The sequence below is a fragment of the Colius striatus genome, chromosome 3 (genome assembly GCF_028858725.1).
Source record: "Colius striatus isolate bColStr4 chromosome 3, bColStr4.1.hap1, whole genome shotgun sequence".
Lineage (NCBI taxonomy): Eukaryota > Metazoa > Chordata > Aves > Coliiformes > Coliidae > Colius > Colius striatus.
Window position 1 is genome coordinate 578,645 of NC_084761.1, and position 21,710 is coordinate 600,354.

At 58.7% G+C, this 21,710-nt stretch overlaps 1 protein-coding gene across 4 annotated transcripts; it reads right to left on the minus strand.

Moving 5' to 3' along the window:
- Positions 1 to 153: 153 nt before the first annotated feature.
- NAA60 (N-alpha-acetyltransferase 60, NatF catalytic subunit) lies at positions 154 to 20,541 on the minus strand. 4 transcript variants are annotated; one of them, XM_061992850.1, is made up of 8 exons: positions 14,965 to 17,127; positions 14,576 to 14,876; positions 13,811 to 13,874; positions 7,940 to 8,055; positions 4,583 to 4,712; positions 2,846 to 2,942; positions 1,083 to 1,317; positions 154 to 405 (listed from the first exon to the last, which is right to left on the minus strand). In XM_061992850.1, exons 4-8 carry the CDS (start codon positions 8,047 to 8,049, stop codon positions 249 to 251), a joined length of 729 nt encoding a protein of 242 aa, XP_061848834.1. In that variant the 5' UTR covers positions 8,050 to 8,055; positions 13,811 to 13,874; positions 14,576 to 14,876; positions 14,965 to 17,127; the 3' UTR covers positions 154 to 248. The 4 variants fall into 4 exon arrangements, with proteins under 4 accessions (XP_061848834.1, XP_061848835.1, XP_061848836.1 ...); XM_061992851.1 differs by lacking the exon at positions 13,811 to 13,874; XM_061992852.1 differs by lacking the exon at positions 14,965 to 17,127 and having other exon boundaries at positions 14,576 to 14,890.
- Between the last annotated feature and the right edge of the window lie 1,169 nt (positions 20,542 to 21,710).

The window sequence follows — 21,710 nt, forward strand, 5'->3', positions numbered from 1 at the left end:
GAGAAGGGGGCAGCTGTCAGGACCCTGGGTGCTGGGCAGTGCAGCAAGGGGCTGCCAGCTCCCCTGCGGGACCCTGCAGCAGGGCAGGGCCAGGGCTGCTCTGAGGGCTGGGGAAGCAGAGACAGGCTCAGTCTCTGTGGGGCTCCGGGGTTCAGGCTCCCTGGGAAGGGTCCCGCTGGGCACGGGCTGGCAGCCGGGCAGGGGAGCTCTGGGCTGCCAGCCCTGCCTGTCCCACACTCGTGCTGCAGTCACATGGTGCGGCTGTACTCGATGCCGCTCTTGGCAGAGATGCTGGACCAGGGCAGGAGGCTGCACAGGAGGCTCTGGGCTTGGCGGTAGATCCTCTGTGGGATGGAGCAGGGGCTCAGGCTGGCCAGTGTGGATCCGATGTGCTGCAGGTAGTCAGTGGCCGCTGGTCAAGGACAAATAATTTACAGCCCTCTGTGGCCCACGACTCCCCCGAGAGACCCCATGGCACAGGGAACGCTGCTCTGCTCTGCCCCTTGCATCAGCTGCCTGCTCCTGCCTGGCAGAAGCAGGGTGAGGGCAGCAGCCTGGGCCCAGCAGCTCACACCTGGGTGGGCAGTTGACTCCTGCTGCTGCCCTTCACCCTGCCCGGAGCTGTCTGGAGCTGCCCACCCGCCCCGAGAGGCTCAGGCTCACTGGCTGCACCTGGGGAAGACCAGGCTGTGATCCAGTGACCTGAAACAAACTCCCAAACCCAGGCTGAGTGCAGCCTGCTGCAACCCTGGCCAGGCCAGAGCCACGGCGGATCCCAGGAAGCAAGTCCAAGGCCCCTCTGCCGTGCTCCTGGCCAAACCCTGCACCCCGTGAGGTAAAACACACCCAGTGCTCTGGCTGAACACCAGCACTGGCACTGATGCCACATCACACCCTCCTCTGCCTCCCTGAGCTGTCCCCAGAGGAGTCTGGGCAGCCTGGGGACAGAAGGGTCGTGCTCAGACCCCTCCAACCTCAATGAACTCGCCCCTGAGCCCCCAGGCCCAGCAGCTCCCTGGCGCTGGAGCGCTGCTGTTCAGCAGCCAGGCTCTGGGCCCTGCTCAGCCTGCAGCAAAGGATATAGGATTGTCCAGGGTGGGTGGCCCCCGTTGATGTACAGGACGTAGGTGAAGCCATCTTTGAGGACCCCTCTGATGGAGTAGTAGTAGGGGAGATAGTGGTGCTGCTTAAAGTCTCTGTTCTCATAGAAGGTTATTGCTGTGTTGTTGGTGGTGAGGACGTGCAGGTAGATGGCTTTGCAGTGGTCCTGCGCCGTCGTCGAGATGTGGTCCTTCAGGCTCTCCAGCAGGAGGGAACCTGTTGAGGGAGAGAGCAGCAGGGTCACAGCAGGGTCAGAGCCTGCAGCTGCTTCTCAGGGACAAGGGCCAGGGGGCCCTGCCACCTCCTGCACCCAGCAGTGGCTGCCGTGCCTGGAGGCTCCAGATCCCCCTCACAGACCCTCTGGAGGGATTTAACAGGCCCAACACAGGTTTGGCCTGCATCATCTCCCCTGTGAGCATCACAAACCAGGGCCTGTAAAGGCCTGAACTCGTGGTGCAGCAGCCAGGCAGCCACAGGCACGCTGTGGGGACTGGCAGGGACTCACTTCCAGAGGCGTCAGTTCCACCACGTCCAGTTATCTTAAACCAGCAGTGTCAAAGCAGGAGCCCATGGTCAGGTTACTGCACTGTCTGTGGACTCAAAACCTATGAAGAGCCCTCTAAGCAAGGAGAGCTGAGGTGTCTCATCCAGGCTGGGTGAGCCGCAGGCAAAGACCAGACATGGGCACAGAGAACGCTCCAGCCCCAGAGACGAGGCCCAGGAGGGGCCAGCAGAGCCCACAGGGGAACTTCCCCCATCAGTTTGGAGCTGAGCTGCTCCAGACACACCCAGGAGAGGTTTATGGTGCAGGGGCACGATCCCCAGGGCACCCACAGCCCTCAGCAGGACCCACAGGGCTTCAGAGCACGAGTCCACAGCAGTGACTGCACAGTCACATCAGCCGAGGCACTGACACCAACAGGAGGGCAGCTGCCTTCTCTTTGAAGTGTGGCTGGAGAGAAAAGCTTCCTGCACAACAGCCCAGCTTCAAACAGGTTTCAATGCAGGGCTCTCCCTGAGGCCTCTTCTGCTCGTGTCTTTGTCTCCTGACAGTTTGTGGCTTTCTGCAGCCGCCTGGGGGAGGAGGGGCCCTGGACATGAGTTACACCTGTGTCCACTGAAGAGCCTGCAGGTGTGCAACACCAGTCCTGCTGCCAAACCCGGCCTGTTTGCTCCTGCAGAGCAGACACATGATGCTGGGAATTGCCCAGAAGGGCGGTGATTTGATGGCAAACCACAGCCTGGTGTGGCCGGGGATCAGCCCTTCTGCCAGCAGCTGCAATCAGCTGCAGAGCTGCTGCCCTCTGCCTTCAGAGGTGCCTTTGACAGACTGAGTCAAGGCCAGGTTACCCCCTGCTGCCACTTCCCTCTGTCTTTCCCTGACTCTTTGCTCTCTGCTGAAGCTGGAGGGTTACAAGCAGCTCTAAGTTCTGCCTCAGGGACCAGGCTTCTGACACCCATGTGAAGTTCCCTTCAAGCCCTGCTCCAGGGTGAAGTCCCAGCACTTCCAGTCAGCGTCAGGGCCGGTTTCTGGTGGGTTCAGCCACCCCCTGGCAACAAGCTGGACAAAGCCCTGTGCCCTTTGGAGACACCTGTGTGTTGTGTCGTGCCTACACCAGCAACACCACCTCTGTGCACTTGCAGTACCAGCAGGAAGGGGATGTGAGTGGCCTGTCTCACAAGGGGATGGCAGTGAAAGACACACGTGGCCAGTGGCAGCACCAGATGTCACACAGCATCTTACCTATTCCATGTTTCCTGAACTCCTTCACCACTCCAAGACTCAGGATGTAGGCAACTTGAGTGTCCACAGGAAAATTGGATGCTAAGATGTCTCCATCCTGAGAGAGATGACAGGGTGTTTAGTAAGATGGCAGGGGAGGCACCAGAGAGCCACAGCCCCACACTGGATCATCTGAGAACAAGGCTAGAGCAGGAAACTTCACCAGTTGTGGCTGAAGCTTCTGGAAAGGAAGCTTAAAAATCCAAGCAGGGTCCCTTAGGGGTTGTTCCAGCTTTCCTGTCCCTTCCCAGACACAGGACACAGACCATGGGCTTTCCTTACTGTGTACACCCTGTGGGCTTAGGGCCAGGAGAGAGTTGCAAACTCAAACCACGTTCTGTGGGCTCCATCACCCGGGGCAGTGTCTGCATAAGCCCCCAGATCCAGCTTGGCTGCACAGGACCCTTTTGTCAGGGCTGCAAGACACAGTTTCTGCCTGAGCAGCTCTCAGGTGAAGCCAAGTGGCAGTGAAGAGAGCTGGGCCACTGCACCTGCTCAGGCCCTGGGCTGTTGAGGTGACTGATTGATGATAACCCCCATGGCCTGTAGGAGTTCTGCACTCTGCATTGCCCCAACTTTTCATTTAATCCACTTGCCTCAGCTGTGTTCCCTACACTAACCCAGGGGGCTTTTCCCTGCTGCCTTCAGTGTGCATCTCCTCTTCACCTCTCTGCACTGTGCTGTCTCTCCTGCCCTCCAAGCTCTGTGATCCCTGGAGCCAGAGCTTTCTGCAGCTGCTTTGTGTTCCAGACAGGGACTGTGGAAATCAGAATGGTTTGGGTTGCAAAAGCCCCTGAAGCTGCTGCAGTCCCAGCCCTCCCCTCACCCTGCCCAGCCCAGCACTGACCCACAGCCCTCAGCACCTCAGCCCCACGCCTCTGGGATCCCTCCAGGGCTGGGCACTCCCCCAGCTCCCTGGGCAGCCTGGCACAGGGGCTGACACCCCTCTCAGGGAAACAGCTCTGCCTCAGCTCCAGCCTCAGCCTCCCCTGGGGCAGCTGCAGCCCATTGCCTCTTGTCCTGTCATTGCTGCCTGGGGAGCAGAGCCCGACCCCCAGCTCCCTGCAGCCTCCTGGCAGGGAGTGTCAGAGAGTGCTGCTGGTTGCCCTCAGCCTCCTCTTCTCCAGGCTCAGCACCCCCATTCCCTCAGCCCCTCCCCAGCACCCTTGTGCTCCAGCCCCTGCCCCAGTTTTGTTGCCCGTCCTCAGACATGCTTCAGCCCCTCAGTGACTTTCTTGCAGTGAGGGGCCCATGAAGGAGTTTCTGCAGGAGTCAGAGGTGTGACCCAGCACAGCTGAGGAAGTTGAGGCCTTTGGTAAGAAGGGAAGAGGCCTCCTGTCCCCCAGCCATGCATGCCCTGTGGTGGACACAGGCAGGAGCAGGCAGGTGCTCTGCTCCACACTCACTCCTGGGTTGCACCCACATGCTCAGATCCCTGCAGAGCACAGGGAGCTCCCCATCAGCTGCAGCTGCCCAGCCCCAGCAGGAAGAAGCTGTGTGCAGCAGCCTGCACCCTCAGCCTCACCCCCTGCCCTGCTCCAGTACCTGCACAGCAGCTTGTCCTTGCTTTTTCAAAGTAACTCAGGATTGCTCTGACAAGTGTCTGGATGGAGGAGGGAAAAAACTACCCCAAGCAGGTTCCAGCACAGTTCAGCATGGCAAGAGCTGGGCCTCCTCCCCCTGAGGGCAGCCTCATACCTCTTTATGCACCTTTGTCCTGCTCTTGATCTCTGCCACTATCATTCCCACGATGGAGCCTCTGTACGTGGCTGCCAGGGAGAAGAACTTCTTGTTGGAAGTGATGTCTCGGTACCATGAGTCAGGGTACCTGGGAAGGAAGGAAGGGAAAGCAGGACTGTCATGGGAGCAGGCAGCAGCAGAGCCAGCAGCGTGCTGAGGCTGCTCCCCTGGCTGCCAAGGCACTGTGACTGCAGGCTGTCACACAGGAGCTCAGGGGGGAGGCTGTGGGGCTCCGAGGGCTGTCTCTGCAAAGCAGGCAGCTCAGTGGCTCAGCCAGCTGTCAATCTAAAGCTCTTCCTAAGCTACTAATCCAGCTTAGTCCATGAAGTCACGTTTTCTGCCATCAGTCAGCTGCTGCCCCTGTTTGGTTCCCTGCATCCAAGCAGCAGAGCAGGCTGCTCTTGCTGTGGCCTCCTGCCTTGCTGAGACAGCCACATTGTCCTTTGCCATCCCTTGCCCAGAGTTCCCACTCCCATCTTTAGCAACTTATTTTTAAATGCAAGATCCATCTGCCCTCGTGTGGGAGAGTGAGGATCTCATGAACCTGTCCCACACGAGAAACAATCCTGCTCCCTGGGCCCAAAACATCCCCTCACCAGCCCCAGCTCTCCTGCTCCCTGGGCCCAAAACATCCCCTCACCAGCCCCAGCTCTCCTGCTCCCTGGGCCCAGAACATCCCCTCACCAGCCCCAGCTCTCCTGGGCCCAGAACATCCCTGCAGCTCTCCTCTCCCTCCTGCAGCTCCTAAAGGGAATGCAATGCTACACTAATGTATCCCAAAGGGAGTTCAGCATGGCTGGTGCTTTAGAAGGGCTCCAAACACTGAATGCTGTGGCTGCTGTGTTACATTTCATGCCACCTCAGTAACAACCTGCTAAAATCCTCTACAGACCTCAGAAAAGATTTAGAGTCCTTCAGGTCTCCACCTGTCCCTTCGCTGGATGCTTTAAGCCAGAGCCACCCCTGACCCCAGAAAGCTCCTCACTCCCAGGTCTGTGCACTCAGGAGCATTTACCAAAGGGAGGCCTGGGGTCAGCTTTAAGCCAGATGTTTGCCAGGGCTTTGGGAGCAACAGGGACCCTGAGCAGGCAGGGACAGGCGCTGCCCAGGCCCCAGGGTGCTTGGGAAGACAGTCCCTTGGGCAGCGGTGTGTGGGGTTGGGTCAGCTCTCAGGGTGCTTTCTCAGCACACCCTCCACAATACAACCTGCTTCCCCAGGCACGGGGGTGTTGTTCCTTTTCCTGGGGCTGAGCTCCTTCCCCCACCCCACACACAGTCCTTCCCAAGCTGAACCAGCCCCTTCATCACAAACCCCACTTCTGTGCCCAGATCTGCAGGCAGGAACTTTCCAGGGCCTCTGGCAGCACAGGGCCAGTGACAGGAGCAGCACCAGCACAGGGTCAGTGACAGGAGCTGCAGCACAGGGTCAGTGACAGGAGCAGCACCAGCACAGGGCCAGTGACAGGAGCAGCAGCACAGGGTCAGTGACAGGAGCAGCACCAGCACAGGGTCAGTGACAGGAGCAGCACCAGCACAGGGCCAGTGACAGGAGCAGCACCAGCACAGGGTCAGTGACAGGAGCAGCACCAGCACAGGGCCAGTGACAGGAGCAGCAGCACAGGGCCAGTGACAGGAGCTGCAGCACAGGGTCAGTGACAGGAGCAGCACCAGCACAGGGTCAGTGACAGGAGCAGCACCAGCACAGGGCCAGTGACAGGAGCAGCAGCACAGGGCCAGTGACAGGAGCTGCAGCACAGGGTCAGTGACAGGAGCAGCACCAGCACAGGGTCAGTGACAGGAGCAGCACCAGCACAGGGCCAGTGACAGGAGCAGCAGCACAGGGCCAGTGACAGGAGCTGCAGCACAGGGTCAGTGACAGGAGCAGCACCAGCACAGGGTCAGTGACAGGAGCAGCACCAGCACAGGGCCAGTGACAGGAGCAGCAGCACAGGGCCAGTGACAGGAGCTGCAGCACAGGGTCAGTGACAGGAGCAGCACCAGCACAGGGCCAGTGACAGGAGCTGCAGCACAGGGTCAGTGACAGGAGCAGCACCAGCACAGGGTCAGTGACAGGAGCAGCAGCAGCACAGGGTCAGTGACAGGAGCTGCAGCACAGGGTCAGTGACAGGAGCAGCACCAGCACAGGGTCAGTGACAGGAGCAGCACCAGCACAGGGTCAGTGACAGCAGCACCAGCACAGGGCCAGTGACAGGAGCAGCAGCACAGGGTCAGTGACAGGAGCTGCAGCACAGGGTCAGTGACAGGAGCAGCACCAGCACAGGGTCAGTGACAGCAGCACCAGCACAGGGTCAGTGACAGGAGCTGCAGCACAGGGTCAGTGACAGGAGCTGCAGCACAGGGTCAGTGACAGGAGCAGCACCAGCACAGGGTCAGTGACAGCAGCACCAGCACAGGGTCAGTGACAGGAGCTGCAGCACAGGGTCAGTGACAGGAGCTGCAGCACAGGGTCAGTGACAGGAGCAGCACCAGCACAGGGTCAGTGACAGCAGCACCAGCACAGGGTCAGTGACAGGAGCAGCAGCACAGGGTCAGTGACAGGAGCAGCAGCACAGGGCCAGTGACAGGAGCAGCACCAGCACAGGGTCAGTGACAGGAGCAGCACCAGCACAGGGTCAGTGACAGGAGCAGCACCAGCACAGGGTCAGTGACAGGAGCTGCAGCACAGGGTCAGTGACAGGAGCTGCAGCACAGGGTCAGTGACAGGAGCAGCACCAGCACAGGGTCAGTGACAGCAGCACCAGCACAGGGTCAGTGACAGGAGCTGCAGCACAGGGTCAGTGACAGGAGCTGCAGCACAGGGTCAGTGACAGGAGCAGCACCAGCACAGGGTCAGTGACAGCAGCACCAGCACAGGGTCAGTGACAGGAGCAGCAGCACAGGGTCAGTGACAGGAGCAGCAGCACAGGGCCAGTGACAGGAGCAGCACCAGCACAGGGTCAGTGACAGCAGCACCAGCACAGGGTCAGTGACAGGAGCAGCACCAGCACAGGGTCAGTGACAGCAGCACCAGCACAGGGTCAGTGACAGGAGCAGCAGCACAGGGTCAGTGACAGGAGCAGCAGCACAGGGCCAGTGACAGGAGCAGCAGCACAGGGTCAGTGACAGGAGCAGCAGCACAGGGCCAGTGACAGGAGCAGCAGCAGCACAGGACATGACACACAGAACATGGTGCTCTCCCAGCAAAGGTCCCGCTGCCTGCAGAGCCTGTGGGGTCAGCTTGGAGCTGGGCCAGCACAGGGTGGCAGTGTTTGTTTGCAGGCCCCCAGCACCTCCCCTCCCAGGGCAGTCACGTACTCTATTGGGAACCAGTCTCCACAGAGCTGCTTCACCGTGTCTATGTCATCGTGGCACAGGAGGCGCAGGCTGACGTCCGCGAGTGCCGCCGGGGGCACCTCCTGTGTCATTCACACCTGCAAGAGAAGGGGGAGGCCCGTGAGCAGGGCCCCAGCAGAGCCCCTGGCAGCTGCAGGCTCTCAGCACAGGGAAGTTGTGCCCAGCAGGGCGGGTTTGGGAGGGAGGGAGCCAGGCACGGCCACGCTGAGCCGAGGGCAGCTCGGAGCGCCAACACCACGGCGTCAGCCTGAGCCGCTCCGAGGTGCTGCCTCGGAAGGAGCCTGTGGCAGCAGCCACTTCCAAAGAGAGCTCAGGCTGCTGTGGTGAGCAAGCCCAGAGCACGTGGAGCTCTGCAAAGCCCGGTGCAGGACCAGCGCCTCCTGAGGCCGAGCACGAGCGGCAGCGTCCACCGCTGGGAGAGCCTTGACAGAGCGCCTCACACAACCGTGTGTGCAGCTGCAGAGGGCTGCAGTGCTTCCAGCTGGTAACGCTGTGCAACCCAAGCTGCTGCAAGGGGTTTCATTTCCCCTGGTTTCCACGGGCTGCTCTAGTTTCATTTCCCCTCGCTGCTACCTGCCACAGCTCCACAGCGGCTGCCGTCCACCGCAGAGACCTGACATCGCCTTTCCTTCCCCACAGCAGCAGCACAGCCCTGCCAGCCTCCTGCAGGGCACTGCCCCAGTGCCTTCAGCCTTTCCTGGCAAGGTACCCGAGGGACGCTGCAAGAACTGAAGTGGCTGTAAAAGCATTTGCAGCTCAGGGCTGTGAATGAAGAATGAGCTGGAGAACAGGCTCTGCAGAGGTCAAAGCCTCCCGGGAGAGGCTGAGCAGGGAGAGCAAACCACAGAGCAGGGCCAGCTGCAGGATGCTCCCCCTTCTCAGGCCAGCTGCAGTTCTCCATCCACAGCTCTGTCCCTCCCACTCCCAGCTCAAAGAGCCAAAGCAGGGTGCAAAGAAAACACCTTCATTTAAAAAGTTGTCAGAGTTTGCTTTTGCTTTGCCCAACTTTACGAGGCTCAAATCTTGCTTTTGACGTGCCACGTTGGAAGGAGAAGCTGCACACAGCAGTGCTGGTGTACTCACAGCATGCTGGGCTGCAAGGGCCCTGCAGAGCTGCCCCAGCCCCTGCTCCAGCAGCTTCCCCCGGCTCAGGGGCACAGGAACGTGTCCAGCTGGGGTTGGAAACCTCCTGAGAAGGAGCCTCCACACCCTCCCTGGGCAGCCTGGGCCAGGGCTCCCTCCCCTCAGCACCAAAGGACTTGCTCCTCCTGTGCCAGGGGAACTGTTTGTGTCCCAGCTGATGTCCATCACCCCTTGTCCTGTCCCTGGGCACCACAGAACAAAGTGTCCCCCATCCTGACACCCACCCTTTAGGTGCTTGTCAGTGCTGCTGAGGTGCCCCTGAGCTCAGGCTTCTCTTCTCCAGGCTCAACAGCCCCAGGGCTGCAGCCTTTCCTCCTCACACACGTTCCATCCCCTCAGCACCTTGGTGTCCCTGCACTGGCCTCTCTGCAGCAGTTCCCTGTCTCTCCTGGACTGGGGAGCCCAGCCCTACAGCTTTCCAGTCAACCCAGGTGCTAGCTTCAGGACTGAAGCACCTCCAAAACCCACACCAGCAGAACTCCCTGCTGCTTTTACAGCTGGTGTCACACTCCTGGTGTTGGCTCAAGCCCTCTAATGCTGCCCTGGGGCTCTGATCCCCAGCAGCAGCCCCTTGGGAGCTGTGTGCCTCAGCCTCACCTGCAGGGCCCTGAGGGACAGAGCTGCTGAGGGGCAGCGAGGCTCCTGCAGCTGATGGGAGGATGGGGCAGCGATCCCAGGGGGTTCTGTGCCTGGGACCTGCCCAGCTCGCTGCTGGCTGCAGGAGCTCATGCACAGCTGAGTGGGCCCCAGTTCCACTCTCCCACCTTGGCTGAGCCACCTGGGAGCAGTGACCCCAGCAGCAAGGCAGGGCAGAGCTGTTGGTAGGCCAGAGGGGCTTGGTGCAAGGCAGGCTTTGGCAGGGAGGAGCCAGCAGGCCCAGGGAGCCAGGGCTGCTGTGTGGCAAAGCTCCAGGCCCCAGCCTTGGCCTCAGCAGCACTGAGTGCCTCCAGGCTCACAGAACTGCTCTCTCACAGGTTTTCTTGTCCTGAGAAGCTTTGCTGCTCTTGTAAGGCAACAGCCCTTCCCAGTCACTGCTCTCAGCGTTAGTGAACCAGATGCAGCAGGTGGGACAGAGCCTTGTTTCTGCTAATGAGTAGGAAAAGCAGAGGGCTGGGAGCAGCCCCAGCCAGCAGCTGCTGCAGCAGAGGCAGGGCCGGCACAGGACACATTCCTGGGGGGATCAGTTCTTCTCTAAGAGCTAAGCAAGCATTATGCATTGTCCTGCAGCCAGGCCAGCCTGGAAAATGGAATCCAGGAGTGTTTTGTGAAACCAAAGGGTGATTCCCATGCCCAGCTCAGCCAGCACTGGCTCTGCCTGCAGGGCCTCTGTGGCACAGCCTGCACCCTCCTGCACAGGACATGTGCCTGGCACTGTGACCTGCCACCAGGCTTGGGCAGAGTGCACCCATGCCCAGGCAGTGCTGCTGCTGGAGGAGCTGTGCTAGTGGCTTCCATGGCCCAGAGAGCAGAAATCCCAGACAAGCTGCTTCTCTCCACACCCAGGTGTCCCCAACAACAGCCTGAGGCAGCACAGTGACCACAGCACCACTCTCAGAGCCAACTTGGTTTTAAAGAGCAAAATATACGTTTGGAAGCATGAAAAACAAAAGCCTTAAGGCCTTGGATTCAGTGTCCAACACAGCCCTGGGACTCAGTGGCAATCAGAAGGGCCTCTATGGGTTTAGAAGCAGCACAGAGCTGCACTGAGTGCTGTCACACAGACAACACCCAGTTCTGACCTTGGAGACCAAGCAGTGGCTGCTCTGAAGCAAAACACAGGCTCCAGCCACGTGCAGTGACTGAAGGTGTGCAGCAAAAACCCACAGTGAAGCTGCCTCATTCCATACAATCACAGAGTCATTTGGGTTAAAGCCCCTGGAGCTGCTGCAGTCCCAGCCCTGCCCTCACCCTGCCCAGCCCAGCACTGACCCCTCAGCACCTCAGCTCCACACCTTTGGGATCCCTCCAGGGCTGGGCACTCCCCCAGCTCCCTGGGCAGCCTGGCACAGGGGCTCACACCCTGTCCAAGCCCAGTGCAGGGCTCCCAAGGTGCTGAGGGGATGGAAGATGTGTGTGAGGAGAAAGGCTGTGAGCCCTGGGGCTGGGCCTGTGCCCCCTGAGCCAGGGGAACCTGCCTGAGCAGGGCTGGGGCAGCTCTGCAGGGCCCTGCCACCTACTCAGTGATCCTGTGACCCTTTTCTCGGTGTCAGCCTCTCACTCTGAGGCTGCTGCCAGGGAATGTCCTGGTTCACATCACCCAGCAGGGCACCACGACCAGAATGGGCAGCACAGGCTTGTGATGGTCATGCAAGGAGCCAGCATTGTGTGCTCATGAAAGGATTGTGCAGCTCACTGTTGAAACAAGCTCTGGGGCTGTTTGCCAAGTGCCACAGTTAGCAGTGAGTAGAGCTAGAAACTGGGCATTTCATTGCCTTTCCTACCTCAGAACTGCCCAAAAGGTGCAGAAAAAGGACTCACAACAGGGTATTTAAACAAGAAATCCCAAGTATAAAGATTGTAGCACTTGCAGCAGTCTCCTGCCTGCTCTGCTGAAGCAAACCTAGCAGGACCCTTTGCCCTGGGGGCACTGGCAAGTTCCCATTGCAGACACTCAGCAGAAATGGAAGCTGGATGGGGAGGAACAGTCAGCACACTGCTAGGGAAATAAGCTTAACATCTCATTTTGAATTAAAGCACTTTGCAGGGCCTGAAGTTACCATCTAAGAATAATGACATACATGTTTGGCATCAATAAGCTCTAATTGTAATGAGCCACAGAACAGGATTTGTGTCCAGTGCTGGGCCCCTCAGTTGCAGAAGAACAGGGAGCTGCTGAGAGAGCTCAGTGCAGGGCCACAGAGATGCTGGAGTGGAGCATCTGCCTTGTGGTGAAAGGCTGAGGGAGCTGGGGCTCTGCAGCTTGGAGGAGCCTGAGGGATGAGCTCAGTCATGTTACAGATCCATCAAGGTGGGTGTGAGGAGGCTGGAGCCAGGCTGTGCTCAGGGATGGACAATGACAGGACAAGGGGCAACAGGCTGGAACAGAAGAGGTTCCAAAGCAACACCAGGACAAAGTTGTTCCCTGTTGAGGTGAGGGAGCACTGGCAGGGGCTGCCCAGATGGGCTGTGGAGGCTCCTTCTCTGGAGACATCCCAACCCAGCTGGATGAGTCCCTGTGTGCCCTGCTCTAGGTGCTGCTGCTCTGGCAGGGGGTTGCACTGGCTGAGCTCTGCAGGTCCCTTCCAGCCCTTGAGGCTCTGTGATTCTGGGATTTCACAGTTCTGCCTAAAAGGCAGAGGAGCCTCTGGCCTCCCAGTGGTCAGGACTCTGTGAATCATCACCCATCTCCCCACATGAGCCCAGTGTGGGCACTGACATGCTGCTCCCAGCGCTGCTTCCATGTCCTACCATGCAGGGGCAGGCCCTGGGTTAGCTGCCAGGCACAGGGACAGCAGTGTCAGCACCACATACATGCCTCTTTGGGGCTCCTGTGTGGACAGGCCTCAGGTCCCAGCAGCACCACAGCTCCAGGAAAAGCCAATTTGTAATGACACCTGGCATCCCCTCTCACTTGTAAAGAAACAGGATCCAACAAAGCCCAGACAAAAGTTCAAGAGCTCCTGAACAGGCAGATGTTGGCTGTGACAGCAACACAGTGCCCAACCCAGCCACGGCCAGGGGACTGTCAGCCAGGAGCAGCAGCAGCAGCGTTCGCAGCCGAAGGCTCTGCACCTCACGCCGACTGGTACTGGGGATTTGGTTTCTATTAAACCACTCAATCTGAACCAGCCACAGGTCTGATTCCAACAAAGCAGTAAAGACTTTCCCCTCTGCATTTCATTCTAAGCTTGCTGTGTTTTCAGCTTACCAGCCTCGCAGGGACTGTCCCACACAGACACCCTAGCTGCTGGGCTCCCTCCATTTCACACGAGGCCGTGGCTGGATGTGAAACCACCGTGAATTCATTACCAAGGACCTCAAAGAGGCACCTGTGGGACTTGGGGCAACACTGTCAGAGCAGTAGGAGCCAAATAAATACTGAGCTTGATACCTCCTGTATCACTTCAGGTCTGGTCACATTAGGTTGGAAGGACCCTTTGGGGTTTAACCCCAGTGAGATGAGGTTGCTCGGGCCTGCAGCCCCATGCATTGTCACTGAGGAGCCAATCTCTGCCCCCTGCCTGGCCTCAGACTAGTTCCTTTGCACCCAAAGGTGCAAGTGGAAAGCTGGGGTGTTAAACATGCAGCCAACAGCAATACACCCTCCCTGCTCCGTGTGCCATACAAGCATTCTCTGTTTACTCCATCTAATGCTCCTGCTCTTCTGAACCATGCAGGTTCATTTGGGACAAGCAGCACACAAACCTCAGGAGGTATGGCCCCCCTCACTCCTGGGATGTTATGCAAACAAGAACAGAGACCCTGCAGCATCCACCACATGCCAGCAGAGTGCTGCCCAAAGCTGCCACCGCTTCAGCCCTCCAGGGGTGGATGTTTGGAGGAGCCTCTCAACAGGAAATCTAGGACAAAACATCTGACTGTGTGCCTGGGTCTGAAAATGATGTAATGATATGTCTGCAAACAGGCTCTGCTGCCAGCTGCCACCATTTCCCAACAGCCCAGCACACCTTTTGATCCAGGCATGACGTTTTCCTCTCACTTCTACCAGAAGCACAAGCGCTGACCTACCTGGCCACTCAGGCACATGCACTGGCCCAAGACTTGGAGCTCCTCCTTCAGTAGCAGCTTCCTCCTGTGCAGAAAAATGCTCTCCTCAACCACCTCCACCCACACCATCTCCTCAGCTGCCACATCCTGGAGACACACTGCTAGTCCAGCCCCACTGAGCAGGTCCCATTTCCCTCCAAAGCTCTCCCCAGGCACTTAGGAGCTTCTCACTAGTGGGGACATCACTCTGGATAAAGGAGTGTGGCAGTGTCTGGGCTTTCTTCTCCAGTAAAGCCATCCAGGGCAGTGTGCCCACAGCAGAGGAGGGAGCCTGGGGAGGAAGGTAACACGAGGAAAGCTGAATTCAGCTCAGCACCAGGGGGACTGGAGGGTAACCTTTGGTTTAGGCAGGGCAGCTGCACCAGGGAATCGTCAGGTACCCCGAGCCAACTAACAAAGAATAGTGTCTCCTTCAGGTAGCCAGACCAGCAAGGGGGGAGCATCCATGTGTCTGCACCCAAAGGATGAAAACCAGCTGATTATAAAGTAAATCAGGGAGAAAGCAAAGGGCCTGAGCTGGCTTGAGCTTGTGTGTTCCCTCCAGGTGAGCACACGGAGGCCAGGAGCAGCGTCCTGCTGGCACTGGGCTTTCCCTGTACACTGCAGTCGCTGTGTGCTGCTTGGGCTGCGGCCTCGTGGGATCAGTGTGGTTGGAAAACAGCCCTTGAAGCAAAATCCCACACCACACCAAATGTACCAAACAAGAAAGTCTGGTGTCAAACCCACCTCGTGGAATATCGGCCAGAGCCTGGGCTGGGACAGCCAGGAAGGCAGCACTGGCCAGGGGAAAGCCATGCTGGCATCCAGCCCTCCTCCCACAGGCTCGCCCCACGCTGCTCTGCCAGTTCCTCCTGGGCTCTGACGTGCTGACAGCATCATTCCCAGAAGGGCACTCGTGCCTTTGTCCCCAGCCCTGGCTCCGTTCTCCCTGCTGCCCTGGGACTGAGGTGTGCACAGGCTGAAAGCCTCAATGCCAGGGTGATTAACGCTTTGGCCTCCTGCCGAAGGATCAGCACTTGAAACAGACCTCAAAAGGATATTGAGAAATGAGAAGGAGAATGTAGTTGTACCTGTGCAGCAAGCAGCAGTTACTCATTTGAAGTGAAAACACTTACTGTGAAGTGCAGTCCCCGTGTGCTTGTATCCCTGATGCTCTGCACACCGGCAGCCTGACCCGACAGCCGGCCAGCAGCAGCAGCGCTCGCCCTTGGCTGCCGGTCGCCTCCTGGGCTGTTCCTTCACCCTGCAGCCGTACCTTTCGGAGGAGCTGGTGCCCGAACACAGCGTCTCTAAGGCACACTGCACAGGGCAGGGCTTCCTGCTGCCCCAGATACAGCAGCTCCCCAGGGCATGGCCCACACAAGGCTCAGAGAGGGCCCTGCCGCTGGGAGGCAGCGGCGCTGGGGAGCGAAGCGAGCGGCCACAGCGGAGGCACAGCCGGCACAAGCAGCTCGCCCGAGCACGGGCCCAGACCCTTGCAAATGCCAAACGTGGCGAGTTTCCAACAGGCAGCCTTTCCTCCAGAAAAAGAGCCAACCCCAAAGGGCCTGCTGCCAGCTTTGAATTCAACAGCTACACGGGAAATGTTGTGGAGTGACCAAAAACCCCCCAAACCAGCCCAAAATGGGCTGCAGTGCAGTGCAAACCCCAGCTGAGGGGATCCCAGCCTGCCTCCCTTCCCTACTGACTGTCCATAAAACCCAGGCCCTCTGCCTCCCTCACCACAGGGGACACCAACAAAGAACTTCTTGCAGGCTGTTGCAGTGAGGTGCTTTGCACACACACACACACACACACACAAAGGGATTGAAAAGGGATTCCTTCCCTAGCTGGCAGGCAAGTGCCCCTAAGTCACACCTCTGCAAGATCCTGCCTTTCAGATCTAACAGGCCTCCTTTTCTGTCTCAGTGGTGCTTTCCAGCATGAAACACCCAGGTTCCACTCAAAAAGCCCCCTGCTGCTGCCTGAAGCTGGTGTGAGAGTGGATTGTGGCATGCAGGCTTGCTCTTACATCCACAGCAACAAGTTGAAAGGGAGCAATGAAAAACTCAATTAAAGGCCAACGTTGGGGATGTGAGCAGCTCCCATCGCTGCCTTACTGCAAGGAGGAAAGGGACACACACACACACACAGAGCTTTGTGCAGCCCCTGCGCTGAGGCCACGAGACACACCGTGCCGGGGAGACCAGCGTGGTACCACTCCAGGCACCATTTTCCATAGGCTGTAACCTGGGAGTTTGTAGAAGAGGTGCTCAGCAGAGACAGAACTTTCTCTGCTGCTACACCCAACAGCTTTGCCCAATTGGTTCTTTAAAAGCACCTTAACATTTTGTCCCCTTGTACTCGGCGCTGGTGAGGCTGCACCTCGAATACTGTGTCCAGCTCTGGGCCCCTCTCCACAGGGAGCACATGGAGGTGCTGGAGTGTGGCCAGAGATGGGCAACAAAGCTGGTGAAAGGTCTGGAGAACAGGTCTTATGAGGAGTGGCTGAGAGCTGGGGATGCTTATCCTACAAGAACAGGAGGCTGAGAGGAGACATGATGACTCTACGGCTACCTGGAGGGGACTTGGAGGTGGGGCTCCATCTGCTCTCTCCAGTAAGGAATGACAGGACACGAGGAAATGGATTTAAGTTGCACAGGGGAGGTTTAGGTTGGACACTGGGAAGAACTTTTTCACTGGGAGGGTTGTTAGGCACTGGAACAGGCTACCCAGGGAGCTGGGGGGGTCACTGTCCCTACAGACATTCAAAGCACACGGTGCTGAGGTGCTGAGGGACATGGTTTGGGTTAGTGATGGGCTTGGCAGTGTGAGGTGAGTGGTTGGACTCGATGACCTTAAAGGTGTTTTCCAACTGTAACGATTCTCTGAGTGTATCAGAGCAAAAAGCATTGCCAGCAGGCAATGGCACTGAGTCACTAAGGGAATTGCTGTGTGTTTCCAAAGGCTACCTCAGCCCCACAGCCTGTAGTGAGCAGGAAGGCAGAGCCATGAGGAATCCTGAATCAACCCTGCAAACCACTCCCAGGGAAGTGCTCAGCTTTGTAGCTGACAGCCCCAGGTATTTACCACAGCACAGTCAGCGACAATCAGCCTTTGCAACCAGTTTCAGCTGCTCCTGTTTGCTTCAGAAATGACCCTGGGAGTGGCTGGGGTGGAGAGGAGAGAGGTGGAAAAGAGCAGGAAGAGAGGATGGCTCCTTGGGTGGCAGGGCCAGTCCACTCCATCAGCCAAGGGGCTGAAGTAACAGCACCACCACACTGACTGACTTATCAGGCTATACTGGCCCAACACCCACCTTCATATCCCCCCAGATCCCCTCCCCCCACCCCCAAAGCAACAAAACCCTCCACAAAGGAAAACATCCCCCACATGCAAATACCACAGACATGAAAGAAGCACCTGAGTTCAGTAACAATAAATACAGGTACTATGTGACATGTTCTTTGGGGTCCCAGCTACAAAAGACCGTGTTCCTGAGTCCCCCTGGCAGCTCCCCCGTGTTCTGTGACATCTGAGGCCAGCCCAGGTGCCCAAGGACACCACCATGCAGCAAAAGAAATGACAGACAGCTACTCATACACCTTAAATCAACTTCCTGTCAATACACCCAGTGACCAGCTGACAGAAAAACCATCAGCAGCCACTTCAAGAGCCCTGTAGAACAACTTGCACACCACTGGATTGTCTGTGCTTGTGTATTTACTACATAGAGACACCTGCATTGAGGCACCAGCCTACCAGCCAAACCAGAACTCCTTCTGTAAGCTGCAAGATAAAAGCATCCAGCAGCTGGCACCAGGCAGTACCAGCACCACTGCCACTGGTGGGCTGAGCCTGCTCCAACCTTGTCTTGCAGATGAGGAGCTCACATCAATGGTGACACACTGAGAGCCACCAGCCAGAAACTCACCCTCCCAAAGCTACCAGCAGTGTCCCCCATGCAGGCTCTGGAGGAAACTCCACTGGGCTAAGGACAGTCTGTGAGACATTACAAGAGAGGAAGCAGATCTAGAGTGACTCCATAGTGGAGAGAGATTCCACAGCTATAATCTGTTCAGCTATAAACTGTGTGGAAGAGGAGATGAACAAACAAAACTGGCTGATGCTCCTTCAGGACGGGGCACAGACTCCAGGACACAAATCTAAAGCTCATCACAGTGGCACAAAAGACCATTAGAATGGCAGATGAAGCCTGGGAGTTGGCAGATAGAAGAGGAATGCAAGTTGGAGGAAGGGAAATGGTTCCAATTCATGTTCACCACTGCAAGGGGAAACAAAAAGCATCCCAGCTCTCACTGTGAGTTCCCTGCCCAGCACCAGCCAAAATGGCATACTGGGGACTATGGAACAAAGGGGAAAATACACACCTATAAAGCCTTTGCTCTGAGCTAGTTGCAGGTGTTTAATGCCTCTGTAGATCTGTGGGTGAAAGGACAGACACTCAGCCACACTCTGGCAGGTCTCCAGAGTGGGGAGAAGAGCTGCCAGGGTTCAGAGCAGCTCAGTGCGGGCAGCCAGCACAGGCTGTCTGACAGTGAGAGCTGCTGTAGCACAGCAGGGACAGGAGAAACACAACAGAGTGGGCTAACAGAGTTTAAACTCCACATAGGAAGTATAACACAACACTTACACAGTTTAGAATGGGAGGTGGGAATCATTTGATGCCTATCTAAGAATGGTGGCTGGAGACAGCAGTCCTGGCAGCAAGGACACCAGCCCTGGTCACTCTGCCAGCACCTGGAGAGCAGCAGTGCTGCCAGCACACAGCTTCAGCAGTCTCCAAAACAGAGATGCTGTTCCCAGCACACAGCCAGCAGAGGTGTAACCCACACTGCACAGCCTGAGCAGTCAGGCACAGCAGCTGGAGACTCCTGGCACAGCCAACTGCACAGGGCCTGGCAGGAGGCACCACACTGCCAAGGCTCTGGGATCCCTCCAGGGCTGGGCACTCCCCCAGCTCCCTGGGCAGCCTGGCACAGGGGCTCACACCCCTCTCAGGGAAACAGTTCTGCCTCAGCTCCAACCTCGGCCTCCCCTGGAGTAACTCCAGGCTGCAATTGCCTTCCCTCCACTAAAACACTAATAAGCTAATATGCTAAATATGAGCAGCAACGTGCCCTTGTGGGCAAGAGGCCAGGGGCGGCCTGGGACGCATCAAGAAGAGTGTGGGCAGCAGGTCAAGGGAGGTTCTGCTCCCCTCTACTCTGCCCTGGTGAGGCCTCATCTGGAGTCCTGTGTCCAGTTCTGGGCTCCCCAGCTGCAGAGGGACAGGGAACTGCTGCAGAGAGGCCAGTGCAGGGACACCAAGATGATCAGGGCACTGGAACATCTTTCATACGAGGAAAGGCCACAGGAACTGGAGCTGTTTAGTCTGGAGAAGAGGAGACTGAGGGGAGATCCCATTAACATTTACAAATACCTAAAGGGTGGGTGTCAGGAGGTTGGGACATCCCTTTTTTCTATTGTATCTAGCAACAGGACAAGGGCTGATGGGATGAAGCTGGAACACAAACAGTTCCAGTTAAACATAAGGACAAACTGTTTCAGTGAGGGAGCCCTGGCCCAGGCTGCCCAGGGAGGGTGTGGAGGTTCCTTCCTTGGAGCACTTCAAGACCCATCTGGACCCATTCCTGTGGGACCTGCTTCTGCAGGGGGGTCGGACTGGATGAGCTCTAAAGGTCCCTTCCAACCCCACCATGCTGTGATTCTATGAAAACTCCACAGGCTGGTTCAGATGGACACAAAGCTTCCACAGGGCAAAGCACAGAGAAGCTGGGTTGTTGAGCACAGAAAAGCTGAGGTGCTGTGGGGTGGCTCAGCTGGGAGCCAGCCAGGGCGGTTCATCAGCTATGACCCAGGCTGGCTGAAGCCACAGAGCAACAAGAAGAGCCAGAGTAGTTCCTGGGAAGGGAAAGGGCTGGAGCTTGTGATCCGAGAATCCCAGAGTGGTGGGGCTGGCAGGGCCCTGCAGAGCTGCTGCAGCCCCAGCCCCTGCTCCAGCAGCTTCCCCTGGCTCAGGGGCAGAGGAATGTGTCCGGGGGGGTTGGAAACCTCCCGAGCAGGAGCCTCCACACCCTCCCTGGGCAGCCTGGGCCAGGGCTCCCTCAGGAGCAGAGGAAACAGAGACACAGCAGTTAACGCTCCAGACCCTCCTCGCTGCCGCCCGAGCGTCCCGGCACAAGCGGGAAGGTGCCGGGGACAGGAGCAGCCGTACAGCGAGCTGCAGCACCTCTGTGGCTCCGCCAAGGCCAGGGCGCAGCGTTCTGTGCCGGCGGCGCTGTCCCCGGGCAGCCGGGACGCGCCGTGTCCATTGCGATGACCCAACGACCCCCCGCGCCCACACCTCTGCGGCGTCCGAGCCCGCGCGCAAGCGCCGGCCCGCACGGAGACCCGCTCTCGGTGCCCGCGGCGCCGGCCCGCACGGAGACCCGCACGGAGACCCGCTCTCGGTGCCCGCGGCGCCGGCCGGGTGCCGCCCACCCGCGCGGCCCTTCCCGGGCGCGGCCGTGACGGGCCCGGCGCGGCCTCCGGGCGGTTGCCACGGCGACCCCGCCTTTCCCCGCTTCCCCGCTCACCTCGGAGGGGCGGCGGGCGCCGGGCGGGCGCCGGCTCAGCGCATACCGGGCTGCGGGGCGGCGGCGGCCGGCGGCGGCGGGACGGGGCCCGGCGGCGAGAACCGGCGGCCGCTTCCTCCCCGCCCCAGGCGCGGCGCAGCAACGAGCCTTCCCATTGGCTGCTGCCCCGGCACGTGACCGCCGGGCCTTTCCCAGGGGGAGGGGGACCGCGCAGCAAGGAGCCGCCCGATAGGCTGCGGCGCGGCACGTGACCGGCGGCACGCGGGGTGGGCCGTCCCCGCGTCGTTAACCGGGAGCCGTTAATTAGCGCCGCGGCCTCGGCGGGGCTCGGCAGCGCCTCCCGCCGCCCCGTGCCGCTCCCCGCCGCCTCCCGCCGCCCCGTGCCGCTCCCCGCCGCGCCCCCGGCCTCGCGCCGCTCACCGACCCGGCTCCGCCGGCTGAAGGGGTTGGGGCCTGCTCCGTAACGCCGGAGACGGCCCAGGGCTGGTGCTGCAGCCTGTGCACACGCACAGATCAGATACACACACAGAGCTCACACAGCTCATACACACACAGCTCACAGAGCTCACACACACAGAGCTCGCACACACACACAGCTCACACACACACACACAGCTCACACACACACACAGCTCACACACACACACAGCTCACACACACACAGCTCACACACACACACACAGCTCACACACACACACACAGCTCACACACACACACACACAGCTCACACACACACACACAGCTCACACACACACACACAGCTCACACACACACACACAGCTCACACACACACACAGCTGACACACACACACAGCTGACACACACACAGCTGACACACACACAGCTGACACACACACAGCTGACACAGCTCACAGAGCTCGCACACACAGAGCTCGCACACACACACAGCTCACACACACACACAGCTCACACACACAGCTCACACACACACAGAGCTCACACACACACAGAGCTCACACACACACAGAGCTCACACACACAGCTCAGACACACACACACAGAGCTCGCACACACACAGCTCACAGAGCTCATGCACACACACACACACAGAGCTCAGACACAGACACAGAGCTCACACAGCTCATACACACACACAGAGCTCAGACACAGACACAGCTCACACAGCTCATACACACACACACACAGAGCTCAGACACAGACACAGCTCACACAGCTCATACACACACACACACAGAGCTCAGACACAGACACAGCTCACACAGCTCATACACACACACACACAGAGCTCAGACACAGACACA